Source organism: Brachycentrus maculatus, unplaced genomic scaffold (assembly GCF_059751285.1).
Source record: "Brachycentrus maculatus isolate JH-2025_06_01 unplaced genomic scaffold, ASM5975128v1 h1tg000475l, whole genome shotgun sequence".
Lineage (NCBI taxonomy): Eukaryota > Metazoa > Arthropoda > Insecta > Trichoptera > Brachycentridae > Brachycentrus > Brachycentrus maculatus.
The window spans coordinates 2,247,631-2,260,194 of NW_028281222.1; the positions used below are offsets into that span (position 1 = coordinate 2,247,631).

A 12,564-nucleotide genomic window follows, 5' to 3' on the forward strand; every position below is an offset into this window, starting at 1 on the left:
GCCTTGATAAATTATCGTTTTATTTACGATTTTATTGATATGAACCTTGTTTTTTTTTTGTGAATCAATCAGTGTTGTTATTTTATGCGGCTTGTGGTTAAATTCGATGTTTTTTTTTCTAGTTGGTGTTAAAGAAGGAAAAAATATGTCTTTCCCGGTACGCGCTCCGGCCGGCATACCAAATCATATGCAGAGACCGCCTTACATTCCCTCCATGGTACCAATGCCTGTAAGATTTTGAATAAATATAATGCCTAAGCTAAACTGGCAGTACACAACGGAGTCCTGGTTCCAACCCTAATGTATGGAAGTGAAACATGGAGTTGGCAAAAGAAAGATGAAAGTACACTGAATGCAGTGGAAATGCATCTCTCAGAAGTATGTGTGACAAAACGATGTATGATAGATGTTCGTATAGTGAAATTAGGAAGGAATGTAAAGCTGAGATAAGCATTATTGATAAAATTAAGAAAGGTGTGTTAAGATGGTTTAGACTTGCAGAACGAATGAGTGAGGAAAGAACGGCAAAAAAAAAAAAAAATGAGGCGAATGTAGTTGGAAAACGGAGCAGAGGGAGACCGAGAAAAACCATCGGGTACGGGCACTATCAGGTATGCCAAATACTTGAAAGTGGTCAGGTTAGGAGTCACAATCGGCGGGTATGTATGAGGAGATGCATGGACGTGGAAGATGAGAAGAATGTTTGCAAAGACAGAGTAGTGTGGCGTTCTATTACTATATATTTTAGTGTGTAAAAAAATGTTCTATATTCTAGTGTGGCCTACTTTAGGGTGGTTAATGTCTACATGTAAAATTGAAAATTTCGATTTAATCTGGTTAAAATGATGTGTCGGGTTGTGGTCCCGTGGTTAGTGTCGCGGTCTCTTAAACCAGAGTTTCTCGGTTCGGACCCACTCTGCCACAATTTGATACTTGTTTCTAATAATGAGCTGCTTAGGCTCACAGAAATAGTATGAAATTAAAATATTTGTGTTAAAAATAAAAACACAAATATTTCTCTTTTAATAAAAAAAAAAATGGCTAAGAAGCCTGGAAAAGGCGCTGAAATATGTCTGGTGATATTTTATTTATTGTTTCGGCATTAACTTTGTGGTAAGATATGTTACAATGATTACGGAAACACTTGTTTTTAGACCACTTGAGTTTTATCAAAGACTACTAGTTTCAGAAGCTTAACTTCCATCGTCAGGTCTGAATAATAACTATTATTCAGACCTGAGGATGGAAGTTTAGCTTCCGAAACTAGTAATCTTCAATAAAAACTCAAGTGGTATAAAAACAAGTGTTTCCGTAATCAATGTCTGGTGATGCCGATTTAATTGACTAGATGATGGCAATGCAGGGTGCGTACCGGAACCCGCTGCTGCCGCAGCCGCCGCTGGCGTCCGCCACCATCGTGGGCGCGCCCGTGCCCAGCGCGGGCGCTGCCGCCGCCGCCGCGGCCGTCAACGCCAAGAAGCCCAGCGACCTTGGGGAGGGGCCGCCGGTCACCGTGTTTGTCGGTGAGTTGTCACTAGTACGGGTGAACCATATCACCTAAATAATGTTAGCCACAATTGTGGACGATATGTTGCGTTTTTAATCTCAGCACTTGCATATTTACTTTAAAAAATATATATCTTGCAGTGAATTTTTTTTTTTAAATTACCTGACGCCAAGTGACTCTGAAATCTATCTACGGCTTATGCAACACCGCTTATCATGTCCTTACTCAGGCTTCAACTTTATAAGTTTCATAGCCTATGCCTACTCGTGAGTGGATTTACTCTTTATGTTTAAAGTTACTTTAATTTCATGTAATTCATGAGTGAAAATTCTAGGCAAAAACACTTGCTATCTTGCAGTGAAATCTGTGGACTTAGTTTTTATTTTTAAAAAAATATTTAATATGGTTACAAAAGTTATTTTTAAATTATTTTTATTTAATTTTTAAACATTTTACTTCCAATCTTAAAATGAATAACGCAGTTCTCTCCAATAAATAGACTGAGCTCTTGTGCTTGGAGAGGGACTTACACTTATTATTTATTGTTTATCTTTGCATAATTTCTTGAAGTCCTAGTCCTCTGTTCTCTTAAGCCAGACAATGCCAGGTCATAAGCCCCGGGATGCTCAGACTTCCATCTTCTTTCATAAAAAAGGGAAGATTGATACATGTTTCATATCAAGTTGAGATACTTTTAACCCATCGGCATACCAGCCACAACTTCTTGGCAGCTAAGAATATTTTATATTCACATATCAGCTGTGGTTCAAGCCACACCTCCGTCCGTAGGTAGTTCAAATTATAAAGATACTTTCGTGTGATATCTGCAAATCAGTAAAGAAAATTTTTGTTTATGCATTATTATTTTTACACAAATTTATTAACAGCTCTTGACCAAAGATGTCCCTGTAAGGATAGAATTATCCTTTTTTTTTTAATTAAACACTTGAATATACCACTTAATGAGTTTTATTTTTATTTACGACTAGTTTCGAAAACCTACAGATGTTTTCATCTACTGGTAAAATTTAAAACTAATTTTATGATGAAAACATCTGTAAGTTTTCGAAACTAGTCGTATATAAAAATAAAACTCATTAAGTGGTATATTCAAGTGTTTAATTTAAGTAAATAATAATCAAAATGTCATTCCACAAATTTAATACCGAATCAATAAATAATAGAATTATCCTAGTAATATTTCACATCTTTAAAAAAAACTAACTACTTTTTCCGATTCCTTGTCCGTTCTATACTGGATTGATACTTGTTCTTCATTCTTTTTATTCCTGGCTCCATCCCAACTTATCGTCTTTGTAGACTGTTGGGATCAGCTCTCCTCGTTCTCAGGTTGCACGTCCTGAACACGAACTTAATTTTTTTTCTCTCTCTAGGCAACATAACCTCCTGCGCGCCCGACGCCATGATCCGCTACATCCTCACGGCCTGCGGCCCTGTGGTCAACTGGAAGCGGGTGTCTTCGTTTGGGTTCTGCGAGTTCAGTTCCCCCGAGGCGGGCCTGCGTTGCGTGCGCCTGCTGCACGACAGGGACATTGGCGGGAAGAAGCTGGTCGCTAAAGTGGACGCGAAAACAACCACCCTCCTTGAACAATACAAAAGTGAGCTATAATTTAATAAAAGTGAAATATTTGTGTTTTTCTTATTTACAAAAATAATTCAATTTCATACTATTATTTTTTGACATCTCATCAAAGATGAAGAAGAACATGAAAGTCTGGGCATTTACGGGGCTGACGACCGTCATAGGCTGATTTAAGTGATCACTTTACACACGTGTAACGTTCACCAATTCTACCCAATAATCACATGACATGTCAAAAAATAATATGAAAATAACTCCTATAATTGTAGATAATCCAGATTTTGTGAACAAGTATTTACACACACTCAAAATGTTGCAATTTCATACTATTTCTGTGAGCTTAAGCAGCTCATTATTAGAAATAGGTATCAAATTGAAGTAGAGTGGGTTCGAACCGAGAAATTCATGAGTCCGCGAAACTAACCATGGAACCACAACCCTATAATATTATTCCTTAAAAAAAATGGCTTCAACTGATTTCAGTGCACAATTCCCTCTGATTAAATTCATCAACTCGAGGGATGACTGTATGATTAAACGTACCGATTGATATTTTCAGATGACCAACGCGCCAAGATGGGCGCTCCGGCTTCCACCGACGCAGAGACGGATGACTACCTGGACGTGCAGCAGCGGGCGCTGGACACCAGCACGCTGGAGAGGATCCAACAGCTAATCGCCGAGTACCAGGATGACATGAACAATTATGAGGCTAATCAGTTAGGTATGTTTGCAACCAGCATTTTATTTATGCAGTTGGCTTATATTACATTTCATACAAACTATTCTTCTTTGTCCTGATGAAGAGACGGATACGTCTCGAAACCAGTTGACATAAACATTTCGGTGAGTGGTTATATACTAATAATACTATAATTTTTGTAAAAACATAGTGAAAGTTATCAACCACAAAGTAAACGGTTTAAATATTAATAACATTAAGAATAGGTGTTACGACTAATGGTACTGGAACACTGATGATGATGAAGACGGAAACGCGCATATGGAAACAATTATTTGTTTATCGAAAATTACAAAGTTATCAGGGCGAGAAGAACAAAGCGACACCAATAAAGAAAGAGCGAGCGCGACGTATATACGTTTGAATTTTAATCTTATCTGAGCACACAAAAATTTGTCCTCCACCCTTTATATACGATTTTAAAGGCCTTACATGTGGTGGGGACAATATCAACAAATAAATGTATTTTATTAACAAAAAACACATAAAAAATTATATTGTGACAATTGTTTCGCCTTGTTAGGGCATTATCAAACGAATGTAGACTTAGTATGTAAACTTAGTAGACTCAAAAAATCTGTGTTTGATTTAAAATTAATACATAAATTAAAATGGAGTTCTACAAATTAAACGCCAAGTCAATAAATCAACAAATAAAGTCGATGAACTGCGTCTCTTTGTTCTTCTCGCATACATTTATAAATACTATTTTAATACACAAATTCTTTAAAAATTCCCAAATTTCGAAGGAACAATCGGATATAAAGTATTTGGATACCAAAAGTCACTGTTCATGTTGTATCGTTAGTTATAGTATAGGAGGCAATGGTTATAAGTATTTTTTTTCCACAGAGGAACAGATAGAAAAAAGAAACCGCATCCTTCAGGAGGCGGACATTGAGGAGGAAAAACGTGACGTGATCCATCGAGAGATCGGCAAGTTCAGGGAGATCATGAAGGTCAGTAGATTCTGTGAACGCACCACGCCCTATCACACCCCCCCCCCCCTCTGCCACATCACCAACGCCAGCTAGCGAGCGAGATGGATGGTGCTGTCTGCGTTCTGTTAATTTGTGTTGCCCACTAAAAGCAAAAATAAAAATCAAAGATAATATTGCTTGAGCACCTACCAATTAAGAAGTCAACAAAATATATACTTAAAAATAACTGGTCAAATTATAAGCTACACAAAAAAATTTAAATCGTGTTTTCAGGCATTTCCCTTTAAAATATATAAATAATCCAAGGTTCGGAACTTGCATACATCCAAATAAAAACTTTCTCATTCCAACATAGATAGGTGTTGTGAACTCATATGTATCATGAGATTAATGATATATCTAGGAGTTCTAAAAAATTGAGTAGTGTGGTTGTTAATCATGGTGAATGTAGCATGTGTGCAAAGTGATCACTGGACCAGCCTATGACAGGTCATAAGCTCTGTAAATACCCAGACTTCCATATTATTCTTTATCTATGTTGAGATATCAAAAAAAAGCTAGGTTGTTAGATAAGCATGATTTTAATTTTAAATAAAAATTATCGCATTGCAAGCAAATTAATTTCAAATTAATTCTTAAGATCAAATTTAGAAGAAAAAAAACTTTTTTTTTCCAAATTTGGCCCAGTTTATAAAGGAACACAAACTTTTTGCTTTTTGACATTGTGGCCCGGTATTTTAATAATAAGTAGGTACTTGCTTATTATTAAAGTTCTTACTCAGTTTGAATTATTTGAAAACGGAACGCACCGCCATTCATCTTTCCCTCCATTTGCTGATTTCTTTTGTTTCTTCTGGCAGCTAACCTCAAAATTCACCTCTCATGTACGTTAAGACTTTGAAAGCCTCATTTATTTGTTTACACATATATATATATATGTACATTATATATATATTCTATATTTTCCAATAGTAAGGTAATGTTTTGGGTGTGTTGATAAACATATTTGATGTTCAATATTGGTCCCGTTGCTAGGTTATCTCACATTCACAAGACGTGAATATGAACGTGATATGAGCTAAACACAGCCATGGCGGAAGTGAGCGCTTGTACGAAGTTGTGTCGGTGAGTCTGCTATGAAAAAAATATCACGGCTTGTCGGCCCATCCATGTATTTTATCTAAAATTTTCACTCACAATTGAGGAATGTCGCAGAAAACAAATAGCAGAAAAATTTCACTAAAAACGTTAAAATTTACATGAAGTTGGGTATAGTAATAGAAGCTGGGTTCGATTCCCCAAGTCTTCTTGTCTTGATAACAAACCACATACTTTGTGTCGTCATTTTGTCAGTTAAAATAATATTTTTAATATCTTGTTGTTTGTGAGCTGATTATATTCCCTATAAATTCAAACAAACAATATAACATGTGAAATATCCTAAATTTCTTAAGAAATTCTACCCATTTTGGCCAATTTTAGAATTTCTTATAAGTTTTTTTTGTATCGAAACAATGCAATTGCAAAAAAAAATGTTTCTCAATGTTACTCGGATTTAGTGCAGTGAAAATGCTTCTTAATGTGTCTCTGAACTGAGCTCTCTTGGAAGAAAACAAAGACCCTTCTTCACCCCAAAAAATCATCTGAGAAGATTAGTGTTCTACTACTAAATCCCTGCCTGTGAAATAAAACAAGGTATGAAAGAGCTCATAAGAGGCATAATAACCCGGAAAATTAATCAAGTACTTTGGTGTTCAATTTAAATATAAAAATAAAACACTTGTATAAGACCACTTTTTGAGTTTATTAATGTAAACATGACAAGTTTCGAGAACTACAGATGTTCTCATCTTCTCAAAACTAGTAACCCGGAAAATTAATCAAGTACTTTGGTGTTCAATTTAAATATAAAAATAAAACATTTGTATAAGACCACTTTTTGAGTTTATTAATGTAAACATGACAAGTTTCGAGAACTATAGATATTCTCATCTTCTCAAAACTAGTTCTCAAAACTAGTCGTGTTTACATTGAAAAACTCAAAAAGTGGTCTAATATAAGTGTTTGATTTTTATATTTAAATCGTCACGTTATTCCACAGAGTTAATTTCAAACCATGATGTTCAATATTGAAGTTGGTTTAGTTTAAGTAGGACTTCTTCTTCCAAGCTCTGTCCGCACCCAATGGTGCATAGGGCACTTTGTTAATTTTATCATAAATCTAACGAAGGCAAGGTTACGAGTTCTGGTAATCAGGATAATATTAAAACTAATTATTTCGGCAGTCACTTTGTCGTAATATTAATCTATTTTATATTCAACTCTTTCTTGGTATATGTTATTATTTATTTAAATGTACTGTGACATATATTTCAATGCGTTCAACATCATTATCAAACACCGTTTGTGAAAGTTGCCTAAATTTGTGGCGCAGTAGATTTCAATAAATAGTGGTATTTATTAAGCAAAAGCTAAATGTAAAAGGATAATATTACTCGTAAATGAGTGTAAAAGCGATATTATTCATTTTGATACCCTCAGGAATTAAATCTGGGACATCATACGTGGTACCCAAATACGCTACACTAATTTATCCACTTGGATCGGTATTCAATCAAAATTTTTGAGGAGTATTGCGTAATAAGTCTGTTTTTGTCGAGTTTTATCTGCATAATATATATAAAAATACGTATCTTTCTACAAGAAGTACAGTTGAAATCACATGGATGGACCGACAACCAAATCTAGACATCTCCTCTCACTCTCCTATCTAACTTGACCTTATCCGACCTCTCCTTCGAAAATACCTTCACAGTTGTACCGCTAAATAATGATAAAGAATAATGAAAAATTCAGGCGATGAACTTTACTGCGATCTGTGCATCAATTCGATACAGCAAACCCTTAGATATTTAGTGAATTAGCAATGCGGAGCGCCTTTTCATGATGGCACCACGAATGGAAACATTGCCGGCCTGCGCACTGATGCATCACTCTTTTAAAATCTCTTCAAGTTTTTTGCACTGCGCCAACTAATTGTCAAGCGCGCGTAACTCACAGTAATACAGTAATACCCTGCTTCACAATAGAAGTTAAGGTCACAATAGACATAATATGATGGCAATGATTAAAGAAAACACTTGTTTTTTACCACTTGAGTTTTATTATAGACTACATGTTTCAGAAGTTAAACTTCCATCATTTAGGTTTGTATAATAACTAAAATATAAAATATAAAATTGTTCTATAAATAAGGAGAGGGGAAAGTTAGGGGAAAGGGTTAGTCAAGGGGCGGAGTTTGAAAACAAAGGAAAAATGGAAAGCAAAGGTGAAGAATTTTGAAACAATATATTATTTAATAAATTATTATTAGAATTTAGGTTTTTTTGGATTTCTAAATTTTCAAGATAATTCATAATTTGGCCTTGTAACATGTCTTGCCACAAAGTTAATGCCGAAACAATAAATAAAATAATATGATGGCAGTGACATATAGGGATGCAAGATTCCTTGACCTTATAATACAAATACCTTGATTGACGTCACCCTTAATTACGCCGTTTCACTATAACACTGTATTTTATTAGCGCGGTTCAGCGATTCCCCAATGAAGGGAAATAGGCAATCTTATACTCAGGGTTTTCCTAATATTTACTCAGTCACGTGTACAGCGTGTCGACTCCCAATCAATTTACACTGTTTTGGTCACGTGTAAGGTCCGTGCATTCCCAATAACTTTATATATATATATATATATATATATATATATATATATATATATATATATATATATATATATATATATATATATATATATATATACTACAAAACCGTTTTGTCATTAGTTTTTATAAATAAGATCGCGATAGTTGAACACTGCGTACAAAAATGGCAGACATTCGTGCAGAAACTAGACGAAAATAGTTGTTTTATTAAAAACAGACCCCGCTTAGCGCTGATTCGTTTAGCGCGCCATTTTGCTGGCAAGGATTACTGTATTTTGAATATTCTCTATGTAAATTGCGGAGTAGAAAAAATTAAAGCGGGCGATATATATGTACTAAAATATGTCGGGGTTGAAATAATTACACGAAATTGGCGAAAATGTAAAATCCGGGATTCACTGTATTTTTTTCAAATTAGTGTGGTCATGGAGTTTAGGCTTTCTTTTACTTCTATCTGCTTATTCCAGACGGTGCGTTGGGCACCACATTAAATTGGGGCAGTGTTAACTTGATCATTAATGATATGAACGCAAATTGATGAGTCCTGCAATGTAAAGACATTGTTGGATGAAGTTACATGAGATGTGTTAATAAATAATGTAAATGAATACCTCAACACGGACTGTAAACACGAGTGAGGACATGTAAAATTTTAAAAATAAATATCTATTTTTAAAGTATAAAGTAAATTGCGACACTTCTTATTTTATAACTTCAAGAGGATAGAAATCAGATATCATCAAAAAGGAAGAATGGTTAGAAAATATGCACACAAAAAAATCACCACAGTACCAGGGTCAATTTAAAAAAATATATAATTCTTTTCCCCACATCAGTTTCACAATTAAGTTTCGAAGTATGCCATGACGTCTGCCCTTTTTTAAGATGTTGTTGAAGTAATGGATCGTTGTTCTGATACTGTTATCTGAAGCACCCAGGTTCAAATCCTGGAGCAGGTAGATAGTTTTTTACGAATTTTTAAGACTATAATTATGTTACTTAAAAGGTGTGGTAGTTTGGACATTTGGCTACCATGCTGGAGGTCCCAGGTTCGATTCCCAGGGGGCTCAGACTAAATGTAATTGTTTATTTCTCTAATATTTATACAATAAAACAACAACTATATTGTTTTTTCTACTTTTATCTTATTTGACCAATGACCAAGTTTCATCATCGTTTATGATGAAACCCGTTCAGTGGTCAAATACAAGCGGAAAAAAAAACTAAATAGTTATTTTATCATATAAAATACAGTTCCACCAAAACTATCAGTACAAAACATACATCTAATATTTATTTAACCCAGGATTGGCGCCTGAAGCGCAAGACTGATCACATTGTCTTCATATAAAAGTTATCAAGTTAACATTGCATCAATTTTATCCAGTGCTCTATACATCATTAGGTGCTGTTCAGTAATATAAATGCATTAAAATAATACTTTTGCTTGTTATTTAAATCTGAGAATATTGTAAACGACCCACCATTAGTTAGTGTGGTATTGACGTCACCATGCTCAGTTCCAGTCTGCTTGTCAAACGTCCGGAATCAATATGACTCGTCAATATACTCTTTAGAGCAATCGTTCTTAACCTGGGTTCGATCGAACCCCAGGGGTTCGGTGAGTCAGTCTCCAGGGTTCGGCGGAGCTCAAAACACACACCCGACTTATTGTACGATATTATGAAAAGTGATACAACATACAATATATTAATTTATTCAATAGATCTAGTATATTATTTGAGAGGTATATGTCAATCTAGTAATAAAATTTTCCAATTAAAAGTTCGGTAAACGCGCATATGAAACTATTGGGGTTCGGTACCTCCAATATGGTTAAGAACCACTGCTTTAGAGTCTAAAGTTTAGGCTCTTTCTCGAAAGCTAAAAGCAGCCATCGACATGTGTGATATACTAGATTTGTGTTCTTATAACATGTTTTCTCCTCCTTTTTTTTACATTTAAAAAAAGGTTTAATTCCTCTTTTTAAAATTGGATTTCATCCCTCCTATCCGCTTCCCGAATGATGTCTCAACTTTTCTTTCCCCTAGTATAGTCTGTACATATATCGTTAGTATATTCAAATTATCATTGTTAAATAATCTACGCTTGACTTGTGGAAATCTCAAAGAAAGAAATAATATTTAAAATACGTTTAAATAAAAATAAATATTTAAAAAAAAAAAAATTTATACAATTTCTATACATTTCTACTTAATACAATCTTATAATTTAAGTTGCGCTGAGCCTCTCCAAAAATGAGACTGAGCTCTTGTGCTTGGAGAGGGATTTTTTTTTCTTTAATACATCATTCATTTTCATCGCTGTAGTATAATTTTGACTTCAAAAATCCGAAAACAATTAAAATATTAAATGGACACATTAAATTTCTTTTAGGTAGGAATCGCTGTCGGAAGGGTAAAGTTAGTGAGCGCCTTTAGTGTTCAAGTACATCATATTGGTTATTTGAAGATGAATTTTGTATATTTGCAAAGTAATTAGTTTGTATCCTATAAATGTAATCCGCGCTGTAATCCGAATGATGAATGTAATTCAACGATGCTAGTTTAAAAAATTCCTCCTTCTAATGCTGTGAGAGATTTCAATACAGCCATCAACTGGGCTGAAAAAGTCACCTAGAACACTGAGGAATTTATGGTTTTGAGATGAATGCGTAATTTAGCCTTTGAACAACAGTTAGGTTCGTTGATTCAAAAGAAAATATCTGATTTTTCCAAGCTAAAATAAAATATAAAGTATTTAATTATTTATTCAGTACCTAAATAAAAATGTTAAATGAAGAGTATTTTCAAAAGACTAAATTTCCTTTTTTCCATCATTTTCTCAAAACACCCAGTTATCCGAACTATTTTATTTATTTAAACTTTATGTACAGCAAAGAAATAATTACATTGGCGGGCTTACTGCTAAAAAGCAATACAATAAAAACAGACTGTATAGTGATATTGGTCAAAACGTTTGATACCATATATGGCTGTTTACATATATGACTGCAGATAGTATAAGGAAGGAACTATTCCCTAATCCAAATAATCCACTACACGATATACTTTCGGAGTAACATCTGGCACTGTAATTGCAAAAAAACATAAAAATGTAATATAAAAAAATATTAGGGGGGATTTTTCACGAAAACGGCACTATAAAAATTTCTGTAGAGGTTTTCCATCCCTGATTCAGACCATAGACTTTAATGGACACTACCTCGCCTTACTGTATTCGGTAACACTTTAACGGAATAGATTTGTAAATTGGCATGGTATTTTTTACGAGACAGAATAGGTTTTTTTTTAAACACAACTTTTCAAAGATTTTTCACAGTGAGCGTAGATTATTACTATATATGTATTATATGATATTATAACAATTGCAAGCTCTGTATTTGTAAGTTACAGGCGTGTGATTACTATTTTTATACCAAAAGTCAAAAGATGGCGTGTGCTTTGCAAATAATATCTTTCATTTCGTTCGCTCTTAAATGTTGGAAATTACAAATATTTTTCTTATTGCCACCGCTCTTTGTTATCTAATAATAACACTTTATCAGGATCATCCGCCAATGTGATTCATGCACTTTGGAGACATAGAGTGCTAATTTAAAAAAGAATATTGACATATTGTTTGCGGGAAACGCTTAAGAGCGTCCTTTACATACTGTTGGTAGAGAGCAGGAGATGCTCATAAGCGTTCTATATGTTTACTTTTGGTAGAGCGCGAGAGACACCAAAAAACATTGTACAGGTGGGAATCGGGTTTGCAGTTACTTGTGATTAGTGTACTGAGGGTCGTAGTGGTTAGCACGCTAGGCTACCATGCTGGAGGTCATCCCGGGTTCGATTCCCAAGAGGGTCAAAATAAATATTAGTGATTTTTCAGCCTAATATTTATCTTGGGTGCTATAGCCAGTGTCGAGTTATATTTTATTTCCACTTTTTACATTTGACTTTCAAGTGTTAGTATTCCTGTTAATGGGGTTAGTTTGATTAGTAATGTTACTTTGTTTAGTGAGTTATCATACACCTTTT

General features: G+C 34.4%; 1 protein-coding gene across 6 annotated transcripts in view; it reads left to right on the forward strand.

The window, feature by feature from the left end:
- Positions 1-12,564, forward strand: part of LOC148302151 (RNA-binding protein 25) — a 37,256-nt gene that overhangs the window by 447 nt on the left and 24,245 nt on the right. For 2 of the 6 annotated variants that reach the window (XM_088271999.1, XM_088272001.1), the window contains exons 2-6: positions 123-229; positions 1,349-1,523; positions 2,902-3,126; positions 3,670-3,834; positions 4,705-4,811. In XM_088271999.1, coding sequence (XP_088128125.1) covers positions 146-229; positions 1,349-1,523; positions 2,902-3,126; positions 3,670-3,834; positions 4,705-4,811 — 756 coding nt within the window. In that variant the 5' untranslated portion in view covers positions 123-145. The remainder of the gene's footprint in view (positions 1-122; positions 230-1,348; positions 1,524-2,901; positions 3,127-3,669; positions 3,835-4,704; positions 4,812-12,564) is intronic. The other 4 variants (XM_088272003.1, XM_088272004.1, XM_088272002.1 and 1 more) reach the window with 3 other exon arrangements.